A 19,992-nucleotide genomic window follows, 5' to 3' on the forward strand; every position below is an offset into this window, starting at 1 on the left:
TATTAGAACCCAAAAGAGGCCAGTTCTGATCAAGCTGAAAGCTCCAGCACTAGTCTGAAGTAGAGGTCTGAACGGGGATCGCGGGAATCCCCTCCCCTAACCCACGGGACTCCCACGGGGACTCCCCTCTGGCCCACGGGACAACCCGAGGGGACCCTCCTGTAGCCAACGGGACTCCCACGGGGACCCCCCTCTAGCCAACAGGAATGGAAGGCTTTGGAAGCAGGGTTCGTCCATATAATATAATGGACATGTCAGCCTTAGTAAAATAAGGGGTTTATAAGTTAATTACCTGAACAGAAAACTAAAAAAGGGTTCCACCAAAGAGATTCCACAAGGAAAACAGCAAAAAAAACTGTGGAATTGATGATCCTGTCAGAAGTAATTGCTGCTTTTTATGGGGACGGGCAGGGATGGAGGTAATTCCTTGCGGGGATGGGTGGGGACGGAGAGGATCCTGGCGGAGACAGGCGGGGATGGGTGGGATTTCTGTCCCTGTGCAACTCTCTAGAGCTCATCAGTGTTCTTATTACCCACCCTGGCACCGGGAGTATGTGGGGGGAGGGGAAAGAGAAAAGCGACATCCCTACTGCCAACACCATAGACGCCTACTTTTCAAAATGATTGGGGCCTGCTAAACACAACACAAATGACCCCTCCCTGGGCAAAATGAGGGCGACTGATCAATAGCCCAAGCACCCATGAGCTGGTACGTATGGGCCAAGCCCCAGCAGGTAAAAGTCTTCCTCCTCCGCCCACCCAATCCTTGTTCTAGGCTGTTCTCTGCGGCCCAGAGGCGAAGGTGTGTGCCGAATTACAGCTGAGGCTTGTGTAGGAGGGAGAAATGCAAAGTGTGGTTTCCAAAACCAAAGGTGACGCAGCAACTCTCCTCCCTCCAACAGGCTGATCTGGTTCCGAGCTCCCTCAGAAAAGCAGGAACTAGGAGTCATGCAGGGCAGTGTTACGACTTGCCGGGAGCCAGGGACGAAACGAAGGGATCCTCCCCGTCCCTGTCCTAGGTCTGAACTCATCCCTACTCCATCTGAGTCACCTCATTCTTAAAGCTCCCCTCGCCTAACCCCCTCGATTTCAAATCCTTCTCCACTCCAGCCCCAGGCCTTTTCTCCCCCCCCCCCCCAAAGTAACTTTCCAGCTCTTCCTTCCGCCCTAGAAACATCTGGCTACCTCTCTCTTTACGATTCCCATCCTTATAGAATGATTAGCTGAGAATTATTTAGGGATCAGGATAAAAATTGAGGAAGGGGCTGTGAAATGAGATGGTGTTTGATATTTCAGATGACTTGCTCTCCTCTAGCAATATCCAGGACAATCCTGCTTTTAAACTTATTTTTGGATTAGGGTCTGGATTTTTTTTTTTTTTTTCGTTTCAAAGCTACATTTTGGTCACAGGCCGCAACTTCGGTGGCCTGAGTCACGGAACCCGCAAACCTTCTCAAGCCGCGGCACACTAAAGGTGGTGGCCGCAGCTCGAGGCACCTGGAAGGGTGCGGACCGTCCGGACCCCCGGAGATGTCTGGTAACCGTAACCCGGCCCACCTCCAGGACTACCCATAAATTGAGTTACCGGAGTAGGCTGCAGACGTCCACATGCTAATGGGACAATTTTTAACCTATATGTGAAAAACTGGGAAACATGCAAATATTTTTCAGGCCTACCCAGAGCACCATTCCCTTTCAAAACAGCGCGTGCGTGGGTATACACATATCAAATGTTTATTTTCTGAAACAGTAACACACGCATGACCATTTACACATATAAAATCAGATTGTTACATTTGCAAAGAGTGATTACTCCTTTTAAAACCAGTCCCTCAATGTACAGAACACACCAGCCACCACATTGTGTTCTAGGTTTTATTCATTAAAGCACAAGGGGGTAGAAATAGAGGAACACGTCTTCCTCACACAAGTTTAGCTGCTAACTTTCACCTTGGCCAAATCATGGGGGGGAAAGGACTTGGCCCAACACGAAGTGCAGCTGTGTAAGAAAGCTTCTATTCCCCTCCTGCAATTGAAGCTACTCCAGGTCGGGGAATACCTTTAGCCCCCCCCCCCCCAGTGCCTCACCTCCTCAGCTGCGGGCCTAGTTAAGTCACAGTATAAAAACTGCTATGCAAGTGGGGTCTTCACAAGAGCCTCTGTACAAGTGGGTGGAGGCGGTGGTGCCGGGGGAACAGTTTTTAATTTGACATCTTTCTTATACGTTCTTCCGCTCTTTCAGATGTTCCGGCAGCAGGTCTTCCGCTCGTCGGGATTCTGGGGGGCAGGCGAGCTGGAAACGTTCTCTTGGCCCAGGGACACCGTGTTGCTCTTAGCCTGGCCTGGTTTGTTCTTCGACACCTTCTTGAAAATTTCTAAAATCGAAACAAAAACACAACCCCCCCAAAAAAAAAAAAAAACAAGTGAGAACAGAGGAAAGAAAAGATTCAAAGTTTCTTGTTTTCAGTGAGCCCCTGTGGGAAGCTCCGTGTCACCATAGACATGCTGAAAGCCAGTCTTGGTATTATATCCAGCAGATTCCTCTTGTTCTCGGAGGGATTGGAACTAGAGAATGACACGGGAACGACGCATTTTCCCCTGTCTCAGCGGGAATTCATTTTCCGGTCCTGGCGAGTTCTTTTCCTGTCCCTGCCCCATTCCTGCGAGCACTTTTAAAATCATAAGTCTTTGAGGCTTGCGTGGTTAAGACAGAGCTTACAGGAATGGAGCAGGGCCAGGGCCAGAGAAATTGAGCTCCGTTTCATTCTCTAGCTCAGTGGTTCCCATCCCTGTCCTGGAGGACCACCAGCCAGTCAGGTTTTCAGGATAGACATAGAAACATAGAAGGTGACGGCAGATAAGGGCCATAGCCCATCAGGTCTGCCCACTCTACTGACTCACCCCCAAGTCTACTATCCTAGGGATCCCACTCCTGGTGACAGGTTCCCTTGGTTTAACCCTCTAAGGGATCCCACATGGGCATCCCATTTGCTCTTAAATTTTTGCACACTGTTTGCCTCGATCACCTGCACCGGGAGCTCGTTCCAAGGATCAACCACCCTCTCGGTGAAGGATAGCCCTCATAAATATGCATGGAGCAGATTTGCATGCCTGTCACCTCCATTATATGCAAATCTCTCTCATGCATATTCATTAGGGTTATCCCAAAAACCCGATTGGTTGGTGGTCCTCCAGGACAGGGTTGGGAACCACTGCTCTAGCTGGAACTACACGATCCTAGAGGCTATCGGGGGTGGGTGGTATAAAACCAGGACGTGATATCCAGGACCCATCTGGCTATCTCAGAACAAGGAGGTTTCCTTCCCTCTAAATCCCACCCAGCGCAGCACTCAATTTGGACTATTTAATGCACTGCTCAGCTTCCAAGGGTGTCAAGGTTAAACATAGAAATGCAGACTGTGAGGGCAGATAACCACCACATGGTCCCATCCTCTTGCCCACTTCCTCTTCCTGAAGCTAGAGATGGCAAGAAGTTCTGCACACGGGCGCCAGAGCACTCGGAGCTCGGGAAGCTCCAGCAGTCCAAAAGCTTACCTCGGCGCCTTTTTGTGTGGCTGTTACATCACCGGCGACATCGTACCCAAATGATGGCATTTCAAATACCCCCCCCCCCCCCAGTTTTTTCACCACAAAGGGCCTCTAATACTCCTCTCTGGGCATGAGGTATGGGGAGATCCTGGGCCTTCTGCTTACCTGCCAGCACCGTTTCAAAAGCGAGCTCTACGTTGGTGGCGTCCAGTGCGGATGTTTCAATAAACAGCAGCCCACTGTTCTCTGCAACGTTAAAAAGGGACAGTGCAGTAGGGAGGAAGAGTGGAACAGGCCTTAGGGACCCAGATTTGAGGCCCTATCCAGATTACCCCCAACACCTTAGTACCTGGCTCTGGGCGATCATTGGCTAAACCTAAATATGTTCTGAAAATGCCACTGAGTTAGGGTGGGATTGTCAAAGAGGGCTCCTCTCTCTTCCTGCTGTGCCTCATGGGATCTGTGCAGGCTGCCTTCCCCAGCACTGCCTGATTTTCTTAAATCCAAACACCTTCCCTAGCTAGGTTTGCCAGATTTTCCAATCGGAAAATCCGTTCCCCGGGCCCGCCCATTCCCGCCCTGTAATGCCCTAATCCCGCCCATTCCCGCCCTGTAATGCCCTAGTCCCGCCCAGTTCCACCTTGTAATGCCCTAATCCCGCCCCCCAGTCCCGCCCCCCCCCCGCTGCATGCGCGGACTTCCTCCCTGAAAAACGCGATTTGAGGAGGCTTTTCAAAACCTGGATAAAGTGCCGGGCATGTCTAGCAACCCTGTCCCTAGCCCCATCCTCATCTCTCCCTAGCAGCTACTGCTCTGTTCTTACATGTGTAAAGAAAGGCCTTAGGTGGTCCCGGAAGCCCTAAGGGCCTCCAGCATCTTCAGAATAATGTTAAAAAGGTGACGTCAGTCATCCCTTGTCCCAGAACTTATAGCCCAGTTACTTTAAGTCCAGTTTTATTTGCAGTGGGATCATTTGGCGCATATTAAGAGGTCCACGCTCTGTTGGTAAAAACCAGCTTTTATCAAGCTATGGACGCGTTAGCAAAAGGGGCTCATAGTTATTTCAGATAGTATCAAATAATACCCGATAGCACACATTTTATATGACCTATGTAAATTCCTGTGAAATGTCTGACTTTCTCCTTAATCAGTGGCGCTGTGTGACCCTGGCGAAGGACAACGGGCGTCAAGTTTATTAGACTAGTTCAGAACAAAACATGGCACCGCCCTCCCCTCTCCCGACTGCTTTCGTGCACCCCAGAGAGGGCTGCAAATGTTCGTTAATGACAAAGCACGGTGGGATCTTGCCCCCCATTACTGGCGTTCGTCAGCCCTTCGGTTGGGCAGTACCTGCGTACATCTTGGCTTCCTCCGAGGGCACTTCTCGGGCCTGGTCTCCCAGATCCTTCTTGTTGCCGACCAGCATAACGACGATGTTAGCGTCCGCGTGGTCATACAGCTCCTTCAGCCAGCGGTCCACGCTGTTGTACGTCTGGTGCTTTGTGATGTCAAAGACAAGAAGAGCGCCAACAGCACCCCTGTAATAACTTCAAGAAATACGACGCTTCTTTCAGTACAGCGCCCCATAAACGCAGCAATGCCCACCCGACGTTGATCACAACGCATCACCGTCATGAGAGGTAAATCCAGGCCTCTTTCGAGTTCCTCTCCGTTTCACCCCCAAGTCCCATCTCCACTGAGGCAGTAACTTGAGGTCGTACTGACCCAGTGTCCCAGCATAGTGTTATAGCAGTGTTTCTCAACTCGGTCCTGGAGGACCCCCCCTTGCCAGTCAGGTTTTCAGGATATCCACGTCGAATTTTCATAAACTTGATTTGCATACACTGCCTCCATTATATGCAAATAGATTTCATACCTTTTCATTGTGGATATCTTGAAAACCTGACTGGCAAGGGAGTGCTCCAGGATTGAGTTAGGGGTACTCTCCCCCTGAACCAATATAGACCCAGCATGGTGTCAACAATGCTCTTCTTTAAATGCCAGTATTGGACATTATGACGATGGAGTTCCCTGTTCTCTCTTAAATACTGAACTAGTGGCCTTGTGTGCAGGGCAATAGCAAGGTATGTGCGGGCAGTGTGGTCATACAGGGCGCAAGAGAGGCAGGGGCATTAAAACTGGGCAAAGGCTACAGCACTGATTGCCTCGCTGCCTCCCTTCCGTCCCTCCCTCCCTAGCACACAGTGCAGAGTCTCTGCCTACCCCTCCCTCCCAGAGTCCCCCCTCTCTCCGAGACTTCAATTGGTAGGCGTTGGACCACGTTCTGCAGGCCCGCTCATGCTCCACGGACCCTCCCGCTCAAGCTTGTTCCAGGCATCGACGAGTCCCACCCCCTTCGATGCGCACATCCTCTTCCTGTAGCTGTGTGGTCAGGACCCGGCAACGCCTAGGCATGCTTGAGCGGGAAGGTCCACGCAGCGTTGCAGTGTTTTCTGGACATAGTCTTTTGCCCGAAGACGATGGGTTTGGAGAGGGGTGGATTCTGGGAGGAGGAGGAGGGGGGGGGGACAGATGGAGAAACTGCATTTTGTGTTTGGCCAAGGCAGGAGGGAAGTGGAGAGGCACTCTGCAGAGTGGGGAGGGGAGCCACCATGTTGTGCCATTGCACAGAGCGCAGTCAGGGCTTGCTACAGCCCTGCTTGTACAATTCTAGGAGCCATGTTTCCTTCTGTGCCAGTATGAGAAGGAATGTTAACCCTGTGGGGTCCTACAGACACTATTTACATTCAGGTACTTTATCATATTTCCCTATCTGTCCTGGTGGGCTCAAACTCTACCTAGTGTACCTGGGCAATGAGGGGATTAAGTGACTTGCCCAGGGTCACAAGGAGCAGCGAGGGATTTGAACCCAGAACCTCAGGGCATTGAGGCCGTAGCTTTAACCACTGCACCACTCGAAAAATCAAAATGTAGCAAAAGTGATCCAAGTGTAGGACAATCCAGCCATTGTGACATCACTGATGAGGTTGGCTCTTATTGGTGGAATGAGGCATTATGATGTCACAACACCAGCTGTGGTAATCAGAGGCTGAAACTTTTCGCAATCTAATGTACCTGGGATAAGGGGGGATTAAGTGACTTGCCCAGGGTCACAAGGAGCAGCGAGGGATTTGAACCCACAGCCTCAGGGCGCAGCTCTAACCACTGCGCCCCACACTCTCACTGGCCACCGGGGTTGTTTCAAGTGGGGCCTTTCTGCTCCTGTAATTTCCCCCGTGATTATCGTATCGTGTGAGCGACCTGCAGGACCAGTGTAAGAATTAGCGAGGGGCAAAGTTCCTTACGCGGATGTGATGGCGCGATAGCGCTCCAGCCCTGCCGTGTCCCAGATCTGCGCCTTGACCATCAAGCCGTCCAGCGTGACGGTGCGCGTAGAGAACTCTACCCCGATGGTGGTGCGGCTGTCGTGGTTGAACTCGTTGCGGGTGAAGCGTGACAGGAGGTTAGTCTTCCCTACGCCGGATTCTCCGATCAGAACCACTGTTGAGGCACAAAATAATGAAAAGCAGAACGTGAGTCTGTGAAAACAAAAAAAGGAGAACCCACAACCCCTACCTCAGCCTGGACTTAAAAACTTAAAGCTGTTATATGCTCTTATGGCTCTCCCGACTCCCCCACCCACCTCCTCAATGGCCGCTGCAATTTTGGAATTAGAGAATGACACAGGGACAAATTTGACTCGGTCGCTGCAGGAACTCAATTCCACCCCCCCCCCCCCCCCCCCCCCGTGAGCTCTGCCTTAATCACACAAGCCTCGAACATTTGTGATTTTAAAGGGTTTGAGGCTTGTGCAGATGAGGACGGAGCTTAGGCATTGGTGGAATGAGGCGTTATGACATCACAATCTCAGCTCTAGAATGTTGCTACTTATGAGGACGGAGCTCAAGCATTGGTGGAACGAGGCGTTATGACATCACAATCTCAGCTCTAGAATGTTGCTACTTATGAGGACGGAGCTCAGGCATTGGTGGAATGAGGCATTATGACATCACAATCTGAGCTCTAGAATGTTGCTACTTATGAGGACGGAGCTCAGGCATTGGTGGAACGAGGCGTTATGACATCACAATCTCAGCTCTAGAATGTTGCTACTTATGAGGACGGAGCTCAGGCATTGGTGGAACGAGGCATTATGACATCACAATTTGAGCTCTAGAATGTTGCTGCTTATGATTTGAAAGCACTTGAGGCTTGTGCAGATGAGGACATTGGCAGTGAAGCCTCAGCTCCTGCATTGGGGGGGGGGGGGGGGCACATAAGAGAAAGGCTCCTCTCATTCTTATAAAGTGAAAATTATATCCCCCCGCCTCTCCACTCATTCTGGGAGATCTTAGTTTGAACGTATGCCACCAGCCATGAAGATTTTTCCCATGAAAATTTCACTTTACATGTTTTTGAAGGTTGGTACGGGGGTGTGGGGGGGGGGGAAAGAAGCTAGGACCCCCCTCCTTATTTTTTTCCAGGATTTTCCACCAATTCTGGTCCTTGGATAGCCAGATGGCTATTAATCCCGAAAGGATTTCCAAGGCAGCATCTGGACTTTATATAAAGCCAGATTCCATACGGAGAATCTTTGGGTGAGGACCTTCCATTTTCTTCATGTAAAATGGAAAAAAAAAATTTTTGAAAAATGAATGAAATTCTTTAAAATGTTGACTCCATTTTTTTGGGTTGATGCATTTCTTTGAGCATTTGACCTATGGCAAGGATTGAATCTTTCTGCTTTTGTGTTTATCTGTTCTGACCTGTTTCAACATTTTACGTATGTAACTTTATTGTAAACCATTTTGGAATGAAACAGTAATTAAAAAAAAAAAAAATAAATAAAATGTCATCTTTGCAGGGTAAGAAAAAGAGATCAGTTAGGTGGCAAACTTTAGCTGACCTAGAAGATTTCGTCTTGAATGCCAGTTTTCTAAATTGTGAATTGCTGGGGCTGCACGATCTTGCGTTTGTGGTGAAATAGCTTCTCACTCCCGATGGTATAATAGCCAAAGAGAGTCAATGGCTGGAGAATTCTGTCTCCATGAGCTGTCGTAAGTCCCACTACCCCAATTTTCTCTGAACTGGGTCGGCGGTGTCGGTCAAAAGATAACGAACAAGGACGGAGAAACTTCTCAGAAGGATGGGACTAGTGGAGACGTCCAAAGAGTATCAACTGGGAAGGTCCCACATCTAGGGATCTGGAATTCTGTCCACTGGGAACTGGACCGAGACCATCAACTCATGTCGCTACGGTCTTCAGATGGTAATTCGCTTCACTCCTAACACACCAAATGCAGTTTGAACCTCCAAGAGATGACAGGCTCTGTATCCCTGAGCCTATGCTCTGAGAGCTCCACTCCGTGATGTAATAGGTTCAGTGTCCTGAACCCTCCAGTCCCCCAGATCCTACTGGAGACTAAGAAACTAAAAAAAATATATAAACCAGATGGAAATCACATCAGTGCAAACATGCAGCAAGGTAGAGACCTCTAGAATTAAGTCAGCTGATAGGTACAAGGGTTCTTTGCAAACAGAAGCACCTGTTGAGGGTCTGTCTGGCAAGTTGAGGCATAGGTGTGTGGAAATGCTTGTTCTTGCAAGAAGAGAGAGAGAGAAGGTTGAAAAGATTCCCTTCCTAAAGGATGTACAGCAGAACTTCCCAGACCTACCTTTCGAGTCACAATCTAGATGGGATCTGCAGAGGTTCACCATTATTCTGCACCTCGGGGGGGTCGCACAATTTTACATTGAAACATTTTTATTAATTTTAAGCGACAAAGTGAACCCACCCTGAGCAAAACCAAACCATTACAATGATAATCAATATTGCTCCCCCCTCCCCTCCCAACCCACCCATCTAAACCTCTCAGGGACCATCAATAATACACGATCACCTGACATAAACATATTTTATTTGGTTGCAATCATGGAGTCACAGCCACAAAAGCATTGGGAAGTCCTGGTGTACTGTCTAAAGGCCAGTGAGCTCTTACCAGATGAGTATCACCTAGATCTGGCTAAGCTAGGCCCGCTTTTGCCCCACTGAATGCAGGGAGATGTAGTCCAGACTAATTCTCCAGGTAGGTAATAGGGGGAACAGCTGCCAAATTACCCAGCTCCAGGATGGAGATATTAGGCCAGGCTTAGATTTCTCCTATCATGGTGCATTATGGGACCATGGTGCATTATGGGACCCGCAGCAGAGATTGCAATGGCCACATCAGGGACAACAAATGCCACATTAACATGGGATGTGAGTTCAAACCCAGGATTGGCCTCAAAGTCTCCCTCCTGGAACTGGCTAACTTGGCAATAATAAGGGATCCTGTGGCAATTCCCCCTCCCTCTTGTTCTTTTTCTGTTAGCTTCCTCCTGATCGTTTGGGCTTTTACTCCCACAGAATCTGCCATCATACGCCTTCTTTCACTCCTTATCGTCAGTCCCCTTCCACTCCCGACTGATCCAGGGTTCCTCCAGAAGCCTGAAACCATGGGCCCTAAATCCAGGCCCTAGGTGTCGCTGTTGTGCAACGACCGGGATGCCTTCCCCCAGGAGCCGCAAGCGGTTCTTCTTTCACATTCTCAGCCCCACCGACCCGGTGCCAGGAATCAATCCCAGGTCCCTCTGCACAGCAGCCCTCCACCACCGACCTAGCCTTGACCAAGAAAACCCAACACTAATTGCACAAAGAGACAGCTGCCCCTGCCGCCCACGCTCACAGATTGTAAGAGTTTACGCAAATAGCAGGCTTTATGGATTCCTTGGAGACGGGGCAGGGAAAAACGTGACCAAATGGCTTCAGGTTCTCTGACAGAAGCTAAGCCAGTCCTCGTTAATGATCAACAGGGTGAAGTACCTCCTTTTCTTACAGAAATGTGAGCAAGTCAAAGGACACAACAAAGGTAAAACCAGGACTGGCTCAGCCTGCTGGAGAAAGTAACCTAATGGCAAGTCATGTGTCTCTCCATTGCCCCAAGTGCAAAATATGGACCTGTGCTTTGACTAACCACAGAAAAGTGGTATATCAAATTCCACCCCTGGTTCCTGCTGACCCAGAGCTATCCAGTGGCGTAGGGTGGGCCCAACATATTTTGTTCTACCTCTACCCTTCCCCCAACCAGCACACTTGCAAGCAAACACTTAGCACGTGAGAGGAGGCGGAGGCAGAGGGCTGCCGGCTGCCCCTGTTGCAAGTGTTCTAGCCAGGAGGTGGCCTTCGGTTGGGTGAACCTCCCTTACTGTGGGCTAGAGGTGCTCCCTGGCCCTACCATGCTATCCGGTCCCAGGAGGGAGACTTTTTGGCCAGCCCTGGTTTTGAACTTACATTCCAAAGCAGTATGGGATTTGAAGTCCCCCGATGCTACTTATGAAAAGCAGTACTGCTGGTCCTACAATACGTAAGGATAGGGTAGTTAGAATTGAGAATTGTCTTAAAATCTCCTTCCTGGATCGGAATAACTTGGTAGCTCTGTACAACTCTTGGGGGGGTTTTCCTATCAAAGAAATTTAAGTTGCACTATATATATATATATATATATATATATTTGATTCCCATCCCTTCAAACATACATAAACTGTATTCTTTTTTTAATTTAATTATTTATTTATATTCCACATATTCTACACTTCTATGCGGATTACAAATTATTCAGGTACTCAAGCATTTTTCCTTGTCTATCCTGGTGGGCTCACACTCTATCTAATTTACCTGGGGCAATGGGGGGGATTAAGTGACTTGCCCAGGGTCACAAGGAGCAGCATGGGTTGCTGAGGCAGTAGCTTTAACCACTGCGCCACTCTAGAAATCAAAACGAAGCAAAAGCGAGCCAAGATAAGGGCAATCAAGCCATTGTGACATCACTAATGAGCTTGGTTCTTATTGGTGGAATGAGGCATTATGATGTCACAATACCAGCTGAAACTTTTCACAATCTGCCTAATGTACCTGGGGCAGTGCGGGATTTGAACCCACAATGCAAGGGTGCAGGGGCAGTAACTCTAACCACTGCACCACACACTCCCCAAGTGATGGACCCCTGCAGAGACCATGCCCTTTGAGAGGCAAACCTGTCACGTATTTGGGACAGAATATTAGAGCACAACTCTGCACCTGCTATCTCTTTCCATATGATTTTGGAACCAGGATTTGTTTTTAAAACGTCAGAGGAAGCCATACACCTGCTACACCAGAGGCAGAAAACAAAGCTGCAGATTTTTAACATAGGCGCCATTCCCAATTCACACCCCGGCATGGGGAAAAAACCCATCACTGTTCACTTGTCAGTAATATTTCACAAAACAAAACACAGCCTGGACTTCCTCTTCTATTCGCCCTCTGCAGTAATCAGGTGTGCTAAAGAACACTGCAATGTAAGCTAGCTAATGAAAAATATACCAGGCAGTGAAAAAGCACTGGCTATCTCCTCTGATAAACTTTTAAATACATTTCTCTGAGAAATACGTTGGCTGCAAGGCTTCGCTGCCCTTTGAAAGGTGAAGCTCCTGGACTGCATGGGCTCAGCTGAATTACAGCATGCACTTTTGAATCCAACTGAACTTTCCCTTAACAACAGACAAGCCAGATGTACCTTTAAAGACGAAGTTATAGTCCTCTTCTTCGGTCCCCATATTCTACATCAACTCCGCTTTTAACCAACTTCCTTCTAGCTCATAGAAACACCAGCGGGTCTAGTGCCAGCCAGCAGGAAAACACACACAGAAAGATAAAACCCCGAAGGAGCTAAAAAGGCTTCAGCTCGGAGAAAAAGGGAGAGCCAGCAGCCTCAGTGAAACTGGAAGAGGGTGGGAGATTAGATTCTCGAACCTTGGGAGGGGAGTATGAAGTCCTGTGGTGGCAAAGAGGTGGAAGGCTGCTGAGAACAGGTGAAAGGAGAGGTGTGAGTCAGTGGGTGGGTCCCTGGGGCTGACTATCTCTCCCTCAGACTGTTTGGATAAGTGTCACTGTACTGGTTGAACAGGTAGGATTGTCTTTCAGTTAATTAGTACTGTGAAGTCGCTGCCAGCACCAGAAAAAAAGTGGAAGATAAGAGGCTACTTTAATTTCCAGTTCATATGCATCCAGTTTTAAGGTGCAAATGTCTAAAGGAGTGTTTCCAAGGCCATTAGATCCCCTAACTAGTTTTAAAGTAGACTTCAGCTTTGTGGAATAGTGTCCCAGTAGAAGTGGTGGAGTCAGACTGTGTCTGAATTCAAGAAAGGGTGGAATTGGCAAGCGGGATCTCTTAGGGAGGAGATAGTGGATGCTGTGGATGGGCAGACTGGATGGGCCATTTGGACTTTATCTGCCATCATGTTTCTATAACCCTAAAGCTCTATGACCTCACAATGCAGGTGTAAAGAGCCTTAGCCTATAGGAAGAGGAGATGCAAATGTTAAGAGCCTTAGCCAATAGGGAGAGGAGGAGATAGTGGATGCATCGGATGGGCAGACTGGATGGGCCATTTGGCCTTTATCTGCCATCATGTTACAATGTTTCTATAACCCTAAAGCTCTATGACCTCACAATGCAGGTGTAAAGAGCCTTAGCCTATAGGAAGAGGAGATGCAAATGTTAAGAGCCTTAGCCAATAGGGAGAGGAGGAGAGAGTGGATGCTGTGGATGGGCCATTTGGCCTTTATCTGCCATCAGGTTTCTATGACCTCACAATGCAGGTGTTAAGAGCCTTAGCCTATAGGAAGAGGAGATGCAAATGTTAAGAGCCTTAGCCAATAGGGAGAGGAGGAGATAGTGGATGCATCGGATGGGCAGACTGGATGGGCCATTTGGCCTTTATCTGCCATCATGTTTCTATGTTTGTCCCCTGTGCCTCTCCTTCTTAGCAACTCCAGCTCTCTGCGTGCAGCAAGGCAGAACCAGGGACGGAAGACCATGGTACGATATGCAGTTAGGCAGGCAAACTCCGATTACGAAAATAATTGACAAAAAATACATTGCTCTCTACCCTCTTCTCATCAAAATGAGAAGAGGAAATTCCAGCTGCAGGACCGAAGTGTCCAGACGAAAGCTAGAATCGTAGAGGCAGAGAGGGACAACGCGATAAAGGATAGTGAAGCGTGAGTGTCACAGACCAAAGGGACAAAGCGTTCTGTCCCAAGTAGGACACGTCGCCCTGGATGATCAAAGGTTCAGGTAACCATAGGACTATAAGTATGTTCTAGGTCAGGGGTGGGCAACTCCGGTCCTCGAGGGTCGGACTCCAGTCGGGTTTTCAGGATTTTCCCCAATGAATATGCATTGAAAGCAGTGCATGCAAATAGATCTCATGCATATTCATTGGGGGAAACCCTGAAGACCCGACTGGATTACGGCCCTCGAGGGCCGGAGTTGCCCACCCCTGTTCGAGGTAGATAATCCTTTACCAAACTTTTAGAAAAACCCTCTCTTTGATAAATTTGTATAATTTTACATTCTTATCAGTGTATTTTTGAATTATTTCTTGGAACATCGCTGTTTGTACGCAGTCTCTTTTTTGTAAACCGCTCTGAACTGTTTGTGGTATTGCAGTATATAAAAATAAAGTTATTATTACCAAAAAAAGGTGTCTATTTCTTTATGGGATCTTCGTTAGAGCCCCCTGCAGGTGACACGATACATGTAAAGCCCGGAGATCTGAAGAGATCTTCATCGGAGCCTAACTCAGTGGTTCCCAACCCTATCCTGGAGGACCAAAAGGCCAATCGGGTTTTCAGGCTAGCCCTAATGAATATGCATGAGAGAGATTTGCATATAATGGAAGTGACAGATATGCAAATCTGCTCCATGCATATTCATTAGGGCAATCCTGAAAACCCGATTGGCAAGGTGGTCCTCCAGGACAGGGTTGGGAACCCTTTTCTGCCGCCATACTCTATGTTTCTATGTCTAGGAAGGCACGTACGGCTGCTTTCGGGCCAAGGCATGCCCACGCCTAGCCTTAGGGGAGCTTAGGTGAGATTCTGCGTCTCCCTAGGCTCCCCGAGGCGCATACAATGTAGGTGGCCTGCCTCGGGAGGGTTTAAAAAAAAAAAAAAGAAAAAAAACGTGCATCCCGATTGGCTGATTAGGCAGCAGTTGTCCACCTACAATCGGGACGCCGTTTACAGAATTTGGCCCTCAGTATGCAAGGAGAGATCTCATTACTGTGCATTGGTTCTTAGAAGTCTGCAATCCTCGGACTTCCACATACTGTGAAGAAACTGGGGGGGGTTTAAATCTATCTGCAACACTAGTAAATTCCTAATGTTTATGACTTGTCTTTAAAGCATTTGGCCAGGAACTTGGATGTCCCAGAATTCAGTCTGCATCCACGACACGATCACATTCACGCCATACAAGTTCCTAACCCGGAATTTCACAAAATCCCTTCCCGTGACTCAAAATCTTTCCTTTCAGGGCTTCACGGGCATATTCTTTGCTGCTCTGCATAACATACACCCAACCCCGACATGAAAATGGGATCGATGATCCCTAAACAGAGTTTACTTGGGGGCAGCCACCCCCCTCTCATGGGGGAGAGTGTGGTGCAGTGGTTAAAGCTACAGCCTCAGCATGTTGCTCCATGTTGACCCTAGGCAAGTCACTTAATCCCCCCAATGCCCCAGGTACATTAGACAGATTGTGAAAAGTTTCAGCCTCTGGTAACCAGAGCTGGTATTGTGACATCATAATGCCTCATTCCACCAATAAGAGCCAACCTCATCAGTGATGTCACAATGGCTTCATTGCCCCAGGTACATTACATAGATTGTGAGCCCACCAGAAAAGACAGGGAAAAATGCTTGAGAACGGTATAGAAAACCGAATAAATAAATAAATTGTGGAGAATTATTTTTTAGCATTGTCTCTCCCTCTGTTTACTTTAAAAACACATGAACTCGGCCTGTATGTAGCTAAGCAAGGCTTTTAATTATATATAAATGTACAACTTGTTTAGAAAATGCTTCTGAGCGGCTCCCGATTTTTCCATGGTTTTGGAAGGGTTTCGAGGAAGGCTGTGCTATCGTCGGTATGGGCACGCTTCGGCCCACTGCACTAGCTTTCCTTTCAGAGTCTCAAAATTAAAGACCTCCCTTTCCCCAAAAGTCTCTTTAATTTCTCAAAGCAGCCGGTGGCTTTCCAGAGCTCAGCACTCCGTTTTAAGAAGCCGCCACCTGTGTGAGCGGTTCATCCAGATAATGGACCAGCGCCTGGGCCTGTTAATACAAAAAAATACAAATTACTGACCTCTTCAGACCATAGAACGTTACTTACAGTTCAGTTCAGGCAGGGACACTGCAGTTTTATCTTATGCTATAGCAGAAATACCACCTGCTGGCGACTGAGAAATACTGACTGACTAGGGGGGAAGTGGGGGGGGTTGAACGGGATTCATAAGGGATGACATCAAAGCTCAACAATTCTCAGTCTCCAACTGCTGACAGGACAGTACAATCCTAAGTATCGTCTGATGGGGCGAAATGAAATTCTGGGTTTCAACAAAGCCAGGAACAAGGGCTCCTTAAGAATGGAAAAATTAAGGGGGAAAACCAGAACTCAGAGATGAAGGGGCACATATATTCTATTCCTGCTTGTGTAAAAGGAACTGCTGAAACAGTTATCATTTTGCCAAGAAACCACAAGGTCTTTCCTTTTTGTGGTTCCGAGCTCTGTGTCCCCATTTTGTTCTGTAGTTGACTTGTTTTGATAAGAAACATTGCTAGACCTTAGACTTGACAGTATCATATGCCATAGATGGAAACTTTCCCCCCTCCCTTCCTTATGTTTGCTACCTTTTTCTAGTTGCTTTTATGTATCCTGTTACCAAATATGGTCTTTCCTACAGTCATGTGCTGAAAAAACTGACCCATGTAAAATGCTACATATATGTTACAGTACTCTGAATAAAGGAGATATCCCTAGGCATATCTGCATGTGCGTTTGTGTGTGATTTCTTTCTAAAGAGGTGTCCCTGGGTGCATCTGTAGCGAGGACAGCAGAACGAGGCTAATACAAATTGGGACCTGGTCATTTCAAGAGGGTCTGCAGTGAAAAGGGAAAGTGAACATCAAAATCTTTTTCCACGGTCACATTCTCTTCCTCTGTCACCAGCTTACACAGCCTTACTCCTGAGGGTAAATACACATCTGTACAGTGATTTTGGAAACCTGGTTTGTCAGAGGCACAGCAGCAAAAACTATCCCTGTCTTTTGGTATCAGGCTACCTGGGCACACCAAAAATCCTAGCCTAAGCTTTATTCTGTTGTCTTCTCTCAGTTACCCATATAATACCCTGGTGCAGGCTGGCGTACCTTGGCTTTCAACATGCCAAATCCCACGGTCTCCTTCGCATACATGCACAGCAGAAGATTGGCCACCCGCGTGATCGCCACACGGCCCTCCTGCAAGCAAAGTCAGAAACAGGGTGACAAAAGTGGATTTTGCTCATTTACAAAATGGTGAATCCATGTGCTTCAGGCCTGATCGGCAAAAATGACAACTGGCTTATTTTCTCAGATGGAAGGAAATCGATGCACAGTGGAAACCTCGAGTTCTGCAGAGGCAAAAACCTATATTCAGAAAATAATTCTGTAGTACCACTGCAGATCAATTATATACAGAGAAAAGGATCTACAGTTTCTGGAGCTCCTCTTCTGTGTAGCAGCCAGAGCTCTGCTGCGAGGTAAACACCTGCTAGCCATGCAAAATCATCAAGAAACTTATACAGTCCTACGGCATAGCTTTTAGCCAAATGCAGCCTCCCCATCTTGTGTTGTCCTGCAAAAAATCAGGCCCTCAATTTAGAAAAACCAAGCCTTCGAGTCTGTTTACAATTAGAATGAAGCTACTCAGATTTATTAAATCTTCTTCAACCAAGGTAGGTCCCAAAAGCTTCACCTTAATCATCCATCACTCTAAGCTATTTCGGTTTCCTGACAATTTTGTTTTGACAGTGGAAGAGAGGGGAGGGGAAATGATTGGGGGGGGGTGTGGCCTAGCTTCTAAAATGAAAAAAATCTAAATATGCAAGAAAAACAATTTTGCATGATCCCCCCCCCCAGCCCAAGGCTCCACACTAACCATGCAGTCCATGAGGATGAATTTAAGATTGTCTTCATTGAAGGCCTGATGCCCATTCTTATCATAGGCCGCCCAGATGTTGCTGGCAATGGCAGCCGTGACTCTGGCATCCGTGTCGCCGTAGCCCGAATACGCAAGGAGAGAGCCTTCGTTGTTCAGAAGCCTGAAAATTAGAAACAGGACTTTCAAGAGCTGAAGACAATGGCACAAGGTCAAATAAAGCAAAAATTTCAGAGAGAACCTCAAGAAGGGAGACCCCCCCACTTCAGAAGACTGGGGAGCAGCTGCGAGAGGGTTGCCTTCTGTCCTCAGTTCTGCTGCCTGGACAGAATTTATACCACTGGCTAAAGAGGCCGTTTCATCAGAACCGACACTTTCGCCTTTGAGTTTTCATCCAAGATTTTGGGAGTGGAGGTAGATAGCACTCCGCCATTTAAATCTCCATGTGAGATCTCTAGTACAAAAGTCTTTTTATATGTTTAAAAAAAAAAAAAAAAAACCCCAAAGCAATCCATAAATATTTTGAACCAGTGAAATTTAGATTATTAGTCCAAATTTTAATTCTACCTAGGATACTAAACTAAACTAAACTTTGGGTTTATATACCGCACCATCTCCACGAATGCGGAGCTCAGCACGGTTTACAGGAAGAAAGATGAGAGAGGAACTACAGTGGAGAGATTAAAGAGTTAGGTGTAAAGGGAGAAGGTGAGAGGCCTAAGAGGGGGGAAGTGTTACAGTTTTGAGAATAGCCAGGTTTTTAGGTGTTTGCGGAAGAGTTGGAGGGAGCTTGAGGTTCGGAGAGGGGAGGGGAGGTTATTCCAGATCTCAGTGATTCTAAAGGGGAGGGATGACCCAAGTTTGCCTACATGGGAAATACCTTTTATGGAAGGGAAGGATAGTTTAAAAATTTGGGAGGATCTGGAGGAAGTAGGGGTTGGGGAGTTCCAGGATAGAGGGATAACGGCAGGAAGGATGCCATGTAGGATCTTGTAGGCCAGACACGCACATTTGAAGTGGATCCTGGGGATTACTGGGAGCCAATGGAGCTTAGACAGGAGTGGTGAGACGTGATCAAATTTGCTTTTCGCGAAAACAAGCTTAGCTGCGGTGTTCTGAATCTGCTGAAGTCTGTGGAGGCTTTTCTTGGTTAGGCTGAGGTAGATAGAATTGCAATAATCCAATCTGGAGAGGATGATGGATTGTACTAGGACTGAGAAGTGTTTTTGGTGAAAATAGGGTCTGACTTTCCTTAGCATGTGAAGGCTGAAGAAGCATTTCTTCACCAGGGATTGGAGATGTTCGTTGAAGGATAGAGAAGAGTCTAAGGTGACACCCAGAACTTTGCTTGAGAACTCGAGCTGTAATGGGGGGCCGGAGGACAATGGGATGGAGGAAGGTAGATGGTCTAATTTTGGGCCGAGCCAAAGGAGTTTTGTTTTGGACTCGTTTAGTTTCATATGCATTGTGAATGCCCAGGATTGGAGGTTCTTTATGCATGAGGATATGTTCGTGGAGAGGTTAGTGAGGTCCGGAACCCCAAAGAGCATCAAGATTCCAGGCAGAATCTCAAAGAATAGCAAGATTCCGGAACCCCAAAGAGCATCAAGATTCCAGGCAGAATCTCAAAGAATAGCAAGATTCCGGAACCCCAAAGAGCATCAAGATTCCAGGCAGAATCTCAAAGAATAGCAAGATTCTGGAACCCCAAATTGTAGCAATATTCCATGCTACCGGTCCAGGGCGAGCAGTGGCTTCCCCTATGTCTACCTCAATAACAGACTGTGGACTTTTCCTCCAGGAACTTGTCCAAACCTTTCTTGAACCCAGCTACTTTGACAGGGTGCCCAGGAGGTGGCTACAGAAGCTGCTCTTTCTCTTGCATACTCACAGGGTGCTCTGCACACCGCCGGTATTGGCTTGACTCAGCACCTGGGTCAAGGCCTTAGGTCGCAGCATGATCCACTGGAGGAAAAAACCAGGATCAAATGAATAAAGCAAGACTACCGCTTCACTATTTTGCCAACTCTCCTCCCAGGCTCAGCTGACACCCGCCACTTCCGGGAAAATGGCTCCGCTAAAGGAAGTGAGCGGCGCCATAGCATGCTGGGAATTGTTGTCCTCCCCCCACCCTCCCAGCCATAAAAGCCGGATCATAACGGCACAGTGACAAAGAAGAGGAGAGAAAAAGAATAGAGAGCTGGAAATGGAGTTGTCGAGTTTTCAAGTCCAATAAATGAGGAAGACTGACGGAATGGCTCTTTCCCCGGAAGCGTTAGACAGCCATCTTTGATATGGGCAAGCAAGCAGACCTTGCATTTGTTCTCAAATAGAGGTTAAAAAGCTCCAAAGTGCAGAGCCCCGAGGCTACGAATTACTGC

At 47.7% G+C, this 19,992-nt stretch overlaps 2 protein-coding genes across 2 annotated transcripts; both read right to left on the reverse strand.

Annotated features, from left to right (window-relative positions):
- Window positions 1-1,718: 1,718 nt before the first annotated feature.
- Window positions 1,719-12,425, reverse strand: RAB25 (RAB25, member RAS oncogene family). Its single transcript, XM_033923662.1, has 5 exons — window positions 12,144-12,425; window positions 6,855-7,050; window positions 4,900-5,096; window positions 3,715-3,795; window positions 1,719-2,375 (listed from the first exon to the last, which is right to left on the reverse strand). The coding sequence occupies exons 1-5, from the start codon at window positions 12,181-12,183 to the stop codon at window positions 2,239-2,241; spliced, it is 651 nt and encodes a 216-aa protein (XP_033779553.1). The 5' UTR covers window positions 12,184-12,425; the 3' UTR covers window positions 1,719-2,238.
- A 3,009-nt stretch (window positions 12,426-15,434) lies between these two features.
- LAMTOR2 (late endosomal/lysosomal adaptor, MAPK and MTOR activator 2) lies at window positions 15,435-19,692 on the reverse strand. The gene is made up of 4 exons (XM_033923664.1): window positions 19,503-19,692; window positions 17,612-17,774; window positions 16,843-16,932; window positions 15,435-15,747 (listed from the first exon to the last, which is right to left on the reverse strand). The coding sequence occupies exons 1-4, from the start codon at window positions 19,568-19,570 to the stop codon at window positions 15,691-15,693; spliced, it is 378 nt and encodes a 125-aa protein (XP_033779555.1). The 5' UTR covers window positions 19,571-19,692; the 3' UTR covers window positions 15,435-15,690.
- Between the last annotated feature and the right edge of the window lie 300 nt (window positions 19,693-19,992).

Source organism: Geotrypetes seraphini, chromosome 16 (genome assembly GCF_902459505.1).
Source record: "Geotrypetes seraphini chromosome 16, aGeoSer1.1, whole genome shotgun sequence".
NCBI lineage: Eukaryota > Metazoa > Chordata > Amphibia > Gymnophiona > Dermophiidae > Geotrypetes > Geotrypetes seraphini.

Bases quoted from the DNA above. Each gene is read 5' to 3' on its own strand.
- RAB25 (XM_033923662.1), bottom strand. From the start codon at position 12,183: ATGGGGACCGAAGAAGAGGACTATAACTTCGTCTTTAAAG. The intron at 7,051-12,143 runs GTACATCTGGCT...GTGCCTCAACAG, and splicing joins CTATAACTTCGTCTTTAAAG to TGGTTCTGATCGGAGAATCC. The intron at 5,097-6,854 runs GTAAGGAACTTT...TATTTCTTGAAG, and splicing joins TATCGCGCCATCACATCCGC to TTATTACAGGGGTGCTGTTG.
- LAMTOR2 (XM_033923664.1), bottom strand. From the start codon at position 19,570: ATGCTGCGACCTAAGGCCTTGACCCAGGTGCTGAGTCAAGCCAATACC. The intron at 17,775-19,502 runs GTGAGTATGCAA...TCTAATTTTCAG, and splicing joins GGCGGTGTGCAGAGCACCCT to GCTTCTGAACAACGAAGGCT. The intron at 15,748-16,842 runs GTACGCCAGCCT...TTGTATTAACAG, and splicing joins TTGGCATGTTGAAAGCCAAG to GCCCAGGCGCTGGTCCATTA.